This window comes from Camelus ferus, chromosome 4 (genome assembly GCF_009834535.1).
Source record: "Camelus ferus isolate YT-003-E chromosome 4, BCGSAC_Cfer_1.0, whole genome shotgun sequence".
NCBI classification, from domain to species: Eukaryota; Metazoa; Chordata; class Mammalia; order Artiodactyla; family Camelidae; genus Camelus; species Camelus ferus.
This window is the reverse complement of record NC_045699.1, coordinates 69777410-69790054: the sequence shown is the minus strand read 5'-3', so window position 1 is coordinate 69790054 and position 12645 is coordinate 69777410. Positions and strand designations below refer to the sequence as shown.

At 39.1% G+C, this 12645-nt stretch overlaps 1 protein-coding gene across 13 annotated transcripts in view; it reads left to right on the top strand.

Moving 5' to 3' along the window:
• The window catches only part of FNBP1 (formin binding protein 1), a 122396-nt gene that overhangs the window by 31353 nt on the left and 78398 nt on the right, over window positions 1–12645 (top strand). For all 13 annotated transcript variants that reach the window (XM_032478636.1, XM_032478642.1, XM_032478640.1 and 10 more), the window contains exon 2: window positions 10510–10625. In XM_032478636.1, the coding sequence (XP_032334527.1) occupies window positions 10510–10625 (116 nt within the window). The remainder of the gene's footprint in view (window positions 1–10509; window positions 10626–12645) is intronic.

Below are 12645 nucleotides of genomic sequence, written 5' to 3'. Positions count from 1 at the left end.
ATTTGCTGTGCTTTTTCCTTCCTGAGGCTTTTGCACATTCCTTTCCCTCTACCTGGAACATTTCCCCCTCTGTCCCCTCTCTGCCCCGAGTTGCCCAACTGACTTTTACTTACCCTTCTTGTTTCAGTTTAAACAGCACTTCCTCTGAAAGGCTTTCTCAAATCCCACATCTAGAGTGAGCACCACTGCCCTGTTAGTTTACCCCCCATTACAACTCTAGGGTTCTCCACTCCAATTCCAGTGTCCAACACAGAGCTGGTTCATGATCAGCGCTCTGTAAGAAATGATTGAATGCTTGCAGTTTTTGGAAAGAAAGACAGGTGTGTGGGTTAGATTGAAAGTAACAAAAGACCCCAAAAAGGCAGCTTAGATGATACAGACACATATTATCTCACATTACAGGAAGCCCAGAGGCAGGGATGTCCCAGGATGGGTGTTGAAGTTCAGTAATTTCTTCAGAGAGCCGGGTGCCTTCCATTCCTTGCTTCTGTCTTTCCCAGCACAACAGCGACGCTTCCTCCTCATGGTTACAGGATGACTGCAGCAGCCCCAAGCATCACAGACAGCTACGACCAAGTCAGTAAAGAAGAGGAGTTTATCAGAGAGGATAATCTCTCTCTCTGTAGCCCCTGGTAGATACGCCGTATATCTGACTAGTCAGGGTGACCTCAAACACTCATGTGTAGCTGCAAGGGAGGCGGGAAAAGCAGTCTTGTAACAGGAGAGGTGCTCAACCCACAGGATGTGTGGCAGGTGACTGCTGGATATCAAGGGATATCTTACAGAAGCAGGGGCTGGAAGAACAGGCCCATCTCCCAAAGGACTTGAAGTCAGCCCATGGAAAGCGTGGTGGTACACCCATGTTGAATGCCAGAAGTAGTGTTTTTTTGCATCTCTGCTTTATTCTCCATTTCTACAGATTCATGGCTTTTTTTTTTCCCCTAACTTGGCATGCACAGGGACCATTTTCACCTCTTACCTCCAGCACCAGAGAGTTTCTGGAACTATCGGTCCAGTGTAGCTTTTCACGTGGATCCTTTGGGTCAGATGCTTGATTGTGGCAGTAGGGTTAAGAACTGGGATCCTTTGTCTTTTGGGGGGGGCGGTAATTGGTTTTTTTTTGTTTTGTTTTTAATTTTTTAATGGAGGCACTGGGACTGAATCCAGGACCTTGTGCATGCTAAGCAAGCCCTCTACCACTGAGCTAGGCCCCCCTCCCCTATTTTTATTTTATTTTATTTTATTTTAACATTTTTTAATTGATTTATAACCCCTTCCCTAGTTTTAATAGGGGACAACACCTGTGCTTGCTTAACCTTCTTTACTTAAAATTAGAAGTAAGTTTTAAAACAGAGGGCGTTGGGTATAGCTCAGTATAGAGCACAGGCTTAGCATGCACGAGGTCCTGGGTTCAATCTCCAGCACCTCCATTAAAAAAAATAGTGAGTTAATACCTAAGAGTTTGGACAATCTTTCTCATTGGTGTTAACTAAGTTTCAGGTGCCAGGGCTCTTTTTTTTTCCTATGATATTTTTGTAATATTTTGCATCCCCACCACACACACCTGGAAATGTTTATAGAGTTTAGAAATAAGTCAAGCTTATAAAGATGTCTTAGAAATAAGTCAGACTTAGCTTTTTCTTCTCATTAAAAATTTAGGTTATATACTTTGTTCTTCTTTTGTCTTTGGACTGCCTTCAAAGATCTTCCTGGTATTTAGAATGTGGTTTCTTTCTCTCTGCCTCCCCCTCTTTTCTTCTGCCCTTGGGTTGGTCTTGAATGTGTTTCCTGGAGGAGAGACTCACCTGTGGAGAAGAGAGTGGGATGTCTGAGAGGTACAGGGAGTTCTCCAGGGCCTAGAGGAGTGCTGGACAGCTGGAGGAGGGACAAGGGACTGAACTCTGGCATCTGTCGATTGAGCGGGCTCAGGAAAGAAACGTGTGTATCTATGTCGACAACATCTATGTAGACAACCTTCGCTGTCCAAGCCAACGCACAGAAACCAGGAAATGAACAAGGAGATCCATTCCAGGTCAAAGTGAGACGGTAATGATCCTGAGTGTTTGTGTTAAAGTTGTTCATCTTACAGTCATGGCTTGACTAAGCCCCTCTTGTGTTCTGTCACAATGAAACAGGGCGTTTTTCCTTATAAGGAGCAAGATTTTGTTCTCTGTGATTAGTTTCTGTCTTCTACCATTGATTCAACCCACCACATTTACAAGCTAGACCCAGCTTTCTGAACCTAGGTTTTACAGCTTCGGCATCCTTAATTCTTTTTATTTATTTATTTAATTGAGGTATACTTGATTTACAATGCTGTGTTAGTTTCAGGTGTACAGCAGAGTGATTCACTTATACGTATATTCTTTTTCAGATTCTTTTCCATTATAGGTTATTGCAAAATGTTGAATATAGTTCCCTGTGCTCTACAGTAGGACCTTCTTGTTCATCTCTTTTATATATAGTAGTGTGTATCTGTTAATCCCAAACTCCTAATTTATCCCTCCTGCCTCATCTTTAATTCCTTCCTCCTCTACTTATGGTATTTGACAATGCCTACCTGAAGGAGGGTATAGCTCAGTGGTAGAGCTGCTGCTTAGCATGCATGAGGTCCTCCATTAAAAATAAATAAAATTAAAAATAAATAAACCTAATTACCCTCCCCCCAAATATCATTTACAAAGTTAGTTGTTTTTTTTGTTTTTTTGTTTTTTGGCAGGGTGAGGTAATTAAGTTTACTTATTTATTTTTGGAGGAAATGCCAGGGATTGAACCCAGAACCTTGTGCATGCTAATCATGTGCTCTACCACTTGAGCTACACTCCCCCCTAGTTTTTTTTTTTTTTTTAATGAAAAAACTAAGCACTTTTTGAAACTTTTTCCTTGAAAATCTTATTTTTTTGTGATCCCTTTGACTCAGCCTACTGGGGACAGTTACAGATGTTTGTTTTTGTTTGTTTGTTGTTTTTTCTGTATCCAAAGGAACAGAGAAGGGGATGGAAAGTGACTAAGGTGTTCTAAGAACATTGAAATAGGCCAGAAGCTCACTGCCGCTTCTTAAAGGAATACATTCCTAGCAATTGCTCCTCCAGATCTCATGTGCCTGGACTGCAGCTCAGTCAAGATTCTGCTGCTTTTTCTACAAAGTTGTATTTGTTATCCTCCCTTTTCATTGCAGGATGCAGGGTGAAGTCGCATCACACTTGGCCGAGGACACCCTGTTTTCATTAGCCCCAAGTCTTCTGCTTTCTGGGATCTTAACATTTGTTGCACATCCAACATCAGCCTCTTTATTGCCCTTTTTACACAATATAATTATTGTTATAAAAATTCCAAAATGCAGCTTTTCATACTCTGTGCCTTTCCACATTCTTTGTATCACACTAACTTCATCCATATGTGGTTACCTCTGAAACTTCAGCTAAGGTGGTTGTTGTTGTTTTTTAACTCATACATCTATTTCTTTTTGGAGGGTGGGTGACTAGATTTATTTATTTATTTTTAGAGGAGGTACTGGGGTTGAACCCAGGACCTTTAGGGGGTTGAACCCAGGACCTCGTGCATGTTAAAGATGCACTCTACCATTGAGTTATACCCTCCCCGCTATAAATGAATTTTTAACAGTACTCCAGGTAGACATTGTGAAATATCTTAAGGTATTGCCCCTCACACATATATTTTCAACTTGTGTAACTTGTGTTTATGTTCTTACCTCTCCTGTTTCCCATGCAGTTGCTACAAAGAACCATGAACTTGGAATAATTCTTTAGTATTTTAATTTTCACAACAGAAAGAGGCAGATTGTGACTAGTTACGGCAAATATCCCTGAATTTGTACCTGTTTTTAGGGCACATTGTGGACTTGCTTTTTAAAGAGATTCTAGTGGGGAGAGTTTAGCTTTAGAGTTAGAGTGTAAGCCTAGCATGCACGAGGTCCCGGATTCAAACTCCAGCACCTCCATAATAAATAAATAAAATGAATGAATGAACGAACGAACGAATGAATGAATAAGTCGAATTACCTCCCCCCCCCCAAAAAAAAGTAGAGATTCTGAGTTCAGTAAAACCTTTCTTTTGCATGCATTCTCTTCCTAATTAAAATCTATTGTATTAACTTGACTGTCCAACCATGACCCTGTGATCTCGGGACTTCTATTTTAGCAATTATGTCACACTCTTACTTGAACATTTTCAACCCAAGAAGCACACCACCCTGATACACAGAACCCATTTTAGGAACAGCAGATGTGTATACAGTTTGACAGAATCTGCATCTACTTGTATTGTCAAAACACAAAGTATCTGTGTTCCTTGAAATAAACCCTCTCTAATGCTGCCTTTCACCTTTTATCTATTCTTTCTGTGGGCAAACATGGACATCATTTTGGGTAATAGTTGTTCATCACTTTCAAAGTATGACAACTTTTATGTTGCAAATATATTTGGGGGTATTTCTGTTTTTAATTTAAAGTATGAAGGAAAGTCTTAATTTGTCCATGAAAATTAATTGAAGTCTTCGTTAAACGTTCAAGAAAGAGAATTTCAGGAGGTATTTTTGATGACACATTTTTTGTTTGTAAAGTTTTAGAAAACTTTTTTGTTCCTGTAGATGCAGCCACTTTAAAATATTCAGACCCAAATTGATTTTTAAAAACATTTTAAATGGAGGTTTTGTTATATTTACTCTAGGTAAATCTATATCTTCTGACACTTTTCCCTTAAAGATAAGAGGAAGCTAATACCAGTAATATCATCCCAAGGGATTCTGTTTAAATAGACCCATTTAAGTCCTGCTGCTTCTCAAAGTGCCCAAGTCCTTAGAGGAAAGTGGATTTATCCAAAATTAGAGTGTCCTGAAACAGTGCCTTGACAACACACAAAAGTGGACCCAGTGATCACAGGAGGGGATCATTCCCTTCCCTGATTGGGATACTAGCTGCAGAGGCTGGAGAGCTGGCCTCAGGATAGCCTTTCTCTGAATCTGAGCCATTGACATGGAGGTATCTTTAGCAACTTAGTTTCTGACTAGATTGGCTTTTTCCGGGATTTTGAATTAGTGTCAACTTAGTGTACTTTCTGATTACAGGAAGTATTCTATTAAAAATTGACCTATACTTTGGAGAAGAAGTTCCTTGTGGCTGATATGGGTCTCCTCATCTTAAAGCAAATAGCTTTTCAGAATGTAGTTAGTTCCTGTGTTAGCTCTTTTGCATAATTTGAAAAAAAAAAAAACAGGTTTCAGAAGTCATCCTGAATAACCAAGAAGAATCATTATATATTAACCTAGAGAGACCAGTCTTAACATTGGCTGGTGGGTTTATATTGTGGGTTTATATTGTAGTTTTATGTGAAGGCAAAATTTGTTTGTATCAAACTTAATGATTTTTCAGAAACTCTGATGAAGGTATAATGACCCAAACAAATACCAGAGTTCACATTTATTTTGATTTAATCTTCAACGTATAAAGGAGCTTAATCGCAGCCCAGTATATAAAACCAGACCTGAAAAATAACTGTAAAAGACAGCAGTCGTATATTGATTAATACAATTGTACTTTTCTCATGTCTTTCCAGCTTAATCAGCCCCTCATAGCTGAAAGCTCCTGGCAGGGACTGTCATTTGGTGGGTGGTTGATTGGTTGAAAATCAAGGAGTAAGAAGTCAAGAGGAGGCTTTGGAGGCAGCGGTGGGGGTGGGGGGGGCGGGGGATTGGGCGGTTCTGGAAAGGCACCTGTAGGTTGTAACCAGCTACTTGGACATATCCATTTGCAGTCCTCTTGGCAATTTTGGAGTTACTTGTTGAGTGTATATATAATATGCACTTATAAATTAAACATTTTCCATTAAGGTCTTGCGTTATGTGGCTTTCTTCATCTTTGGCAACATGAAGCTTTCTAATAGAAATTTTAGAGTATGTGTCATATGGTAATGGTTCCTAAGGTGTGGTCCCTAGACCTCTGGAGGTTCCAGAAACCCTCTCATGGAGTCCCCACGATCAGAATTATTTTCATAATGGTATGAGGACATTGTCTTTTTCACTGTGTGGGCATTTGCCCTGATGATGCAAAAGCAGTGGGTGAGTAAGATGGCTGGCACCTTAGCAGGAATCAGGGCGGTGGCTCCAAGCTGTACTAACGGTTATTGCATCCTTCACCCTCAGTTGTTTTTTAAAAATCAGTTTTATTTTTAATTGTCCTTGATGAAACAGTAAAGATGATTACTTTTATTAAATCCCAGCCTTTGAATATACATCATATATCTTTTTAACAGTGTGTGTGACGAGGCAGGAAGGATGCTTAAAGCACCCTAGTGTTTACTGGAATACTTCAGGGATTGTGTCTGGAGCTGAAATAGCTACTTTTTTCCATAGGACACCATTTTTACTTCAAATAAGGATGGACAGACAAACTCTTGGGCATTTGGCAGACATTTCTCAAAAATGAATGAAGTGAGCCAATCACTTCAAGGAAACAACTGAAAATATTTGTTGCCAATGATAAAATTCCAGCTTCTAAGTGGAAATAAGAATTTCGGAAAATTTGTACTTGCCACTGTGAGCTTAACAGTTTCCAAATATTTAAAGCCTCCTCAGATAAGACAGGTAGTGATATAAACATGTGATTTTTGAAATGTTTTATATTGAAGTGTGTCAACACTTGGAAGATCTGCCTGTATCAGTAAAATAATGTTTTCCAAATGACCCATGCAGAATGTCATACAATCATGCACGAACGATCCATTCGAAGTGCAAGGAAGAATAGTGTATTTTATTGTAACGTGTATGAAAAATTCATTGCTGTGGTTTCAGCTTTCACACTGCAGCGAGCCTTTAAGAAACTACTATTTGTTCAATTTTGTTGTAGTATCAAATAAGAATATCAGCAATTACCTAAAAAGGGTGTTGAACTATTCCTCCATTTTCTAACTACATATCTGTGTGAAGTTGAATTTTTTCATATACTTCAACCAAAGTAAGGACTCACAACAGACTGAGTGCAGAATATGAGAACCCAGCTGTCTTCTATTAAACCAGACATTAAAGAGATTTACAGAAATGTAAAACAGTGCCACTCTTCTCATTTTTGTTTTGTTTTGGAAAGTAAAGTTCCTAAAAATTAAAAAGAAAATGCTGTTAACATTAACATGTAATAATTTATAATTGTCTTTTTAAAGAATGGAGAAGTAATTTTTAAATCTTTCCATTTTTAATTTCTGAGAGAGTAAATATTGATAGCTATAAACCACATGAACAAAAGACCCCTTTGGGGTCTTTAATGATTTTTAAGAGGACAAAGGCATCTTCAAAACTGCTGTCATGTGACATGAAACAAGAAGGGCTGCGTCTCTCTCCCCCACTCCCTCCCACCCTCTCCTTAATTGAGGTATAAGTCACAGATAATGGAAGGGTTTCCTTTTTGATAATGGTACCAGCCCCAAAGTAGCAAAGGCTATTTTTAAAAACACCATTTACAATATTTGCTCACAAAAGAGTCTTTTTTTGAGATTTGGAGGGTTTTTTTTTTCCATTAAGTTTTCCACATTTTGGTCAAGAATGTAAGTGGGTTGATTAGTTTTTCATCTGTTTTGAATTTTCTTGTAGCTGCTGTCAAAAAAGTCCACGTTGAGGGGACTGCAATCGTTCAGTGGTAGAGCGTGTGCTTAGCATGCATGAGGTACTGGGTTCAATCCCCGGTACCACCACTGACCAAAAAAAAAAAAAAAAAAAAGTCCATTTTATATCCATCTAACAGTGGCAGCAGTCTGGCATCATCAGAGATGTTTTAATATAGCATAAAAAAGAACCATGCTATGTTCACAAGCGAGTACTAGTTTATTTGTTACTGAGTCAGGTTTTTATTATTAGTTTTGTTGTTCTGTTTTGTTTTTTAATGGAGGTGCTGGGGAATGAACTCAGGACCTCATGCCTGCTAAGCATGCACTCTACCACTTGAGCTATACCCTCCCCCAAGGTTTTTATTATTAAGATCTTCTATCTTTGGACCCTGTTATTTTAGTAAGTGCTTCATTATAGGTTGCAAAATGTTCTTGAAGGCAGATAACTTTATTGAAAACATATTGTTGGCTTGAGGCCAGTAATTTTTAAGCGGGACTCAGTTCAAATGTAGGTTAAAAAAAGTTTTGCTATCAAAAGCTGTTGCTTTAAATTGTACACATTAGGGCTAAAAAGAATTACAAAGTAATGTTATAAGGGTAAATATGAAGTTACGTTGTTAGCAGGACAGGAGTGAACTCTAAGAGCAGAGGATTTTAGCAAGTTTTCAAGGAAACGTCTGTAACTGCTAAAAATAGTAAGGCTTTGGTGATAGGAAGTTATACAGAGAGAGGGCTCTCAAATGGAGCGAGGGATGTGAAAAGGAGTTTTAAATAAATAGAATCATTATGAAACTATATTAACAAAGGGTTACCAATTAGCAGAGAGCTGTAAAGAAGGCTTGCTCTAAATAACCAGGAATGGTTGTAACCATTACTTGAATAGTTTGTGTATTTGCACTCTCAAGTAATTTAAAGAGACCTACAGTCTTGTTTACATTATAAATTTGCTAGCCAACCCTTGTCTGTATAGATAATGTGAATAAATAACCTTCTTGAGCAGTATTTCTTGAAATGAAATCTAGGAGTTTGTGGAATATATTCTGGAGGACCAAGAATCAGTGAAAACCTTAAATATTAGTGCTTGGTTTTTATGATATTAAAATTTATTAGGTCTAAAGATACAGGTTTTACAGTGATTACTTTCAATTAGAAAACATTCTAGTAAAATAAAACTTGGATTTCTTAAATTGAGGTTTCTTGGACCGTTCTGTGGGTCTAAGTGGGAGTAAGGTAGAGGAAATTATTTTCCTTCAGAAGAGGGTTTCTCAAGTTTGAGAACTGTCTTTGACTCTGCCACCGCCCGTACTGATATGTTGAGTTTGACTTACACGGAACGTTGTCTCATTTTACAGTTTGCACTGCTTTGAATGGAAAATAGCATCAGAGCACGTGACAGATTTAAAATGAAAGATGCTGGATCTAGAACATAAGCTGGAGGACGCTGCTGAGTGCGTGCTGTGCGGTGGCACACGCCTGGGACAGAGTTACGCTGCGGCTTTGTGTTTTTATATTTGAGCTGGCCCTTTTCCATTTCACATGAGCCTCACGACTGATTTGTGAATTAGGCAGGGATTCTATCTTCATCTCGGGGCTGGAGCTGCGTCCTCTATTACCGTTACCTCTCACGAGCAAACTTTCCACTTTTGCAATTCTCTCTTCCCCGAGATGTTGCCCTAATGCTCTCTTCACTAATTCAGTGCAGAACTGTGTCCGACTCCAGCGCTCTGATCCTTGGCTGCTGTTTCAGATCTACCAGCTCACAGGCCTCCCTCCTTGAGCTCTGAATAGATCTGTGTTTCCAGCCCTCTCCTGGACCTGTCACTCCCTCGCTCAGTATATCCCTTCACCCCAAACTGCTGTACTCACGGGACGCCGGAGCCAGGGAGTCGCCCTAGAACCCTCCCCTCCCCTCGCATCCTTTCCAGCCTCCCCGTCCAGTCAGTCAGTATGACTTGTTCATTGTAAAATCCTTCCTTCTGCTCCAGTTTCTCTCCTTGGGGCTATTGAACCATCCCCCGACTTTCAGCTCCTGGGGATTCTAAACATAGCTGTGGTCATGCCTGAGCTGTGCAAGCCCTTCGGGTGGCTCACTTGTGCCCACAGAGCGTCTAGGCACCTTAGTTCACATTCAGGGCCCTGGGTGATCCTGTGGGACCCTCTAGTTCCGTCACCCGCCACCACTCCCTGGCGCCCTACCCCCACCTTGCGCTCCAGCAGGACCAGTCCACCTGATTCCTGGACCTCTCCCTGCCTTTGCATTAGCTGTGGCTGGAATACCTACCCACTCTCGCTATTCCAGACTAGGAATCTCAAGGAACTCTGCACATCAGGGCTGTATTTCTGTTCTTTTTGGTCCCCCAGCCCTCAAGTACCTAGCTCTTTCCTAGCACACAGTGTAGGCTTGATGCATGTTGGAATGTTGGAATAAAGCCTGCATGAGTCATTTTATTTGTTTGAAGAAAGCGGTATTTTGTAACTCTGCTCCCTCCCATTTCCTCGCCCCAGATTTCAATGAGCTATCTTGAATGCTAACTCAGAGATAACAGTCAAAGTGCTGATAGTGCAGCTGAGTTAACAGGGGTGTTTCACCTCTCAGTTTCCGGAATCTGGAGGAGACACTTTTCTTTGCATGGAGATGTTAAGTTCATCCAGACACCATGTTTCTAGCAGGAATAGGGATCGTGGACGAATGGGTCAGAGTTCAATTTCTCAGGCAGTTTTCAAACCAAACTTGGTAATGTTGATTTAAAATTGCTCAACGAAAGAGCACCCAAGTACAATCATGGAAAATGTTAGAACTGCTTTCTACACACTGAGGTATTGTTGAGAGAATTGTTCACTGAAGTTACATTAATCACAGAGAAAGATTACTAACTCATTTTTTTTTTTAAACAGGATCAATTTGACAACTTAGAAAAACATACACAGTGGGGAATTGATATTCTTGAGAAATACATCAAATTTGTAAAAGAAAGGACAGAGATTGAACTCAACTATGCAAAGCAACTCAGGTAAGTTGATACTGAGACAGATTGTTTAACTGCAGAATGGATGTAAGGATAATTTATTTCCTCATTTTATAGTATAAATGTATAATCCTTAAAATAATTTCTTTTCCCCTTTCATGTCAGCTTATATTCCAATAGAAACAACTGTTTTTTAACATAGAAAATTAATTTTCATAAGATAGTAAACCTAAAAGCCAAGTTACTGCTTTTAGGCTCGGTTTCTTAAAAGGATATCTGCTGAATTTTGGAGCAGCTTATTTTTTTCTTTTCAGAAAAATTTTTTCTTGAACTATATTTATACAGAAAAGTGCACAGATCGTAAGTGTACAGCTCCAGAAATTTTCAGAGTGAATACAACCATGTGACCAGCACCCAGGTCAAGAAACTAAATCACCAGCTTCAGAGGACCCCTGGCCCTTTCCGGGGCCCCCACCCCACGCGCGGTTGACCGCTCCTCTGACATCTCCTCTGACATCTTTCTGAGCCTTCTGTGAATGCTGTTCATAGTTGGCTTCTTTTGTTCCTCATTATGTTTATGAGATTCATTTGTGTTGCACGTGGTGGTACTTTTCACCGGTATTTAGTATTTTGGTGGAGGTATGTAATCACAGTTGGTCCAGTCTGCTGTCACCAGGCTATCGCTTGTTTCCAATGTGGCGATACACAGTATAAACCCAGGAGTGGAATTCCTGGGTCATGGGCGTTGTGTATGTTTAGCTTTAGTGGATGGAGGCAAACAATTTTCTAAAGAGCTTGTCGGATCCATGCTCCCTCCAGCAGCGAGGGAGAAGTCCTTCTTGCAACTTTAAGGATGAAATTATCAAAGAAATTTGTGTTTTTGTATAAAATGGTTAAAAGCTGCTGGTAGAACTAAGCTTGAACTTGGGGCAAAAAATGACTTCTTGCTTGGTTGAATTGGTCTGTGCAGATTGTTTTAAGACTGGTGAAACATCTAGATGGTTTTGGCTTTAGAAATATTTCATTTTAATCTAAAGACCTTTTGGATAAGGTGTATGGCATGTATCTTTGAAAGAATGTGGGTTTCTACAGGGCTGTTGCTGTTGCTGATTGTAAATAGGAACCTGGGTGGTACATATGGATGCTTTTATGGATGATAAGTTTTGGTTCCCCTGAGCAAATAAAATATAAGACATACTGCTCAGTGAAATAATTTTTATAAATAAATTTTTATACATTTTATTTTTATAAATAAATGTATACATTTACTTAATAAGTGTATTTTAATAATAAATACATTTAATAAATGAATCATTTAACAAAATAATATTATTGAATAAATTTATTTAATAAAAATTGAATACATAAATATATTTATTTAACAAATTTATCTGTGTACATAATTTTAATAAAAGAATACATTTATTTAATAGAATATTTTATACATACATTTATTTAATAAAAATATTTTTCTGAATAAATTTTGATAAATACATTTTATTCCAAATCAATTTCCAGTGTCCTGTGTGTAAATCTCATAAACATCATTGGCCCTTTAAGGCCTTTAAAACTGAAAGTGGGACTGGAGAATGTGCTGCTTCCTGTGATTATATAAACATTGTGCTGTTAAGTCATAAAATGTTGTCTTTCATCATCTGAAAATGGTTTACATCACAGCTTTAGCCAAAATAAGTTCTCACTGAAAAAAAAATAAGGTCTCACCGAATGGATTTATCTGCTTGTGGTCTTCCTTTTCTTCGTGTACACACATCTTTCCTGGTGCCTTAGCCCACTGGCTCATTTTGCTTTGGAGGTTTGTCATTAGGCGTCATTAAGTCGGTTCTCAGCACGCTTCTGCATCAGCTCTGTGTCATGAACGGAAGATGCTGTCCTTGCTCTGCTCTGGGGAGCACCTGGCTCCCTGCCCTCTCACATCACCCTCGGTGAGGGAACTGAGGATTTAGGTAACAAAATTGGAGGCTTTTGGAGAAGACTTCAAATCACAATAATAGGTTTTGGATAAAATTTAATAGCTCTCCACTGACCATTTTACCGTGTTGTGGGT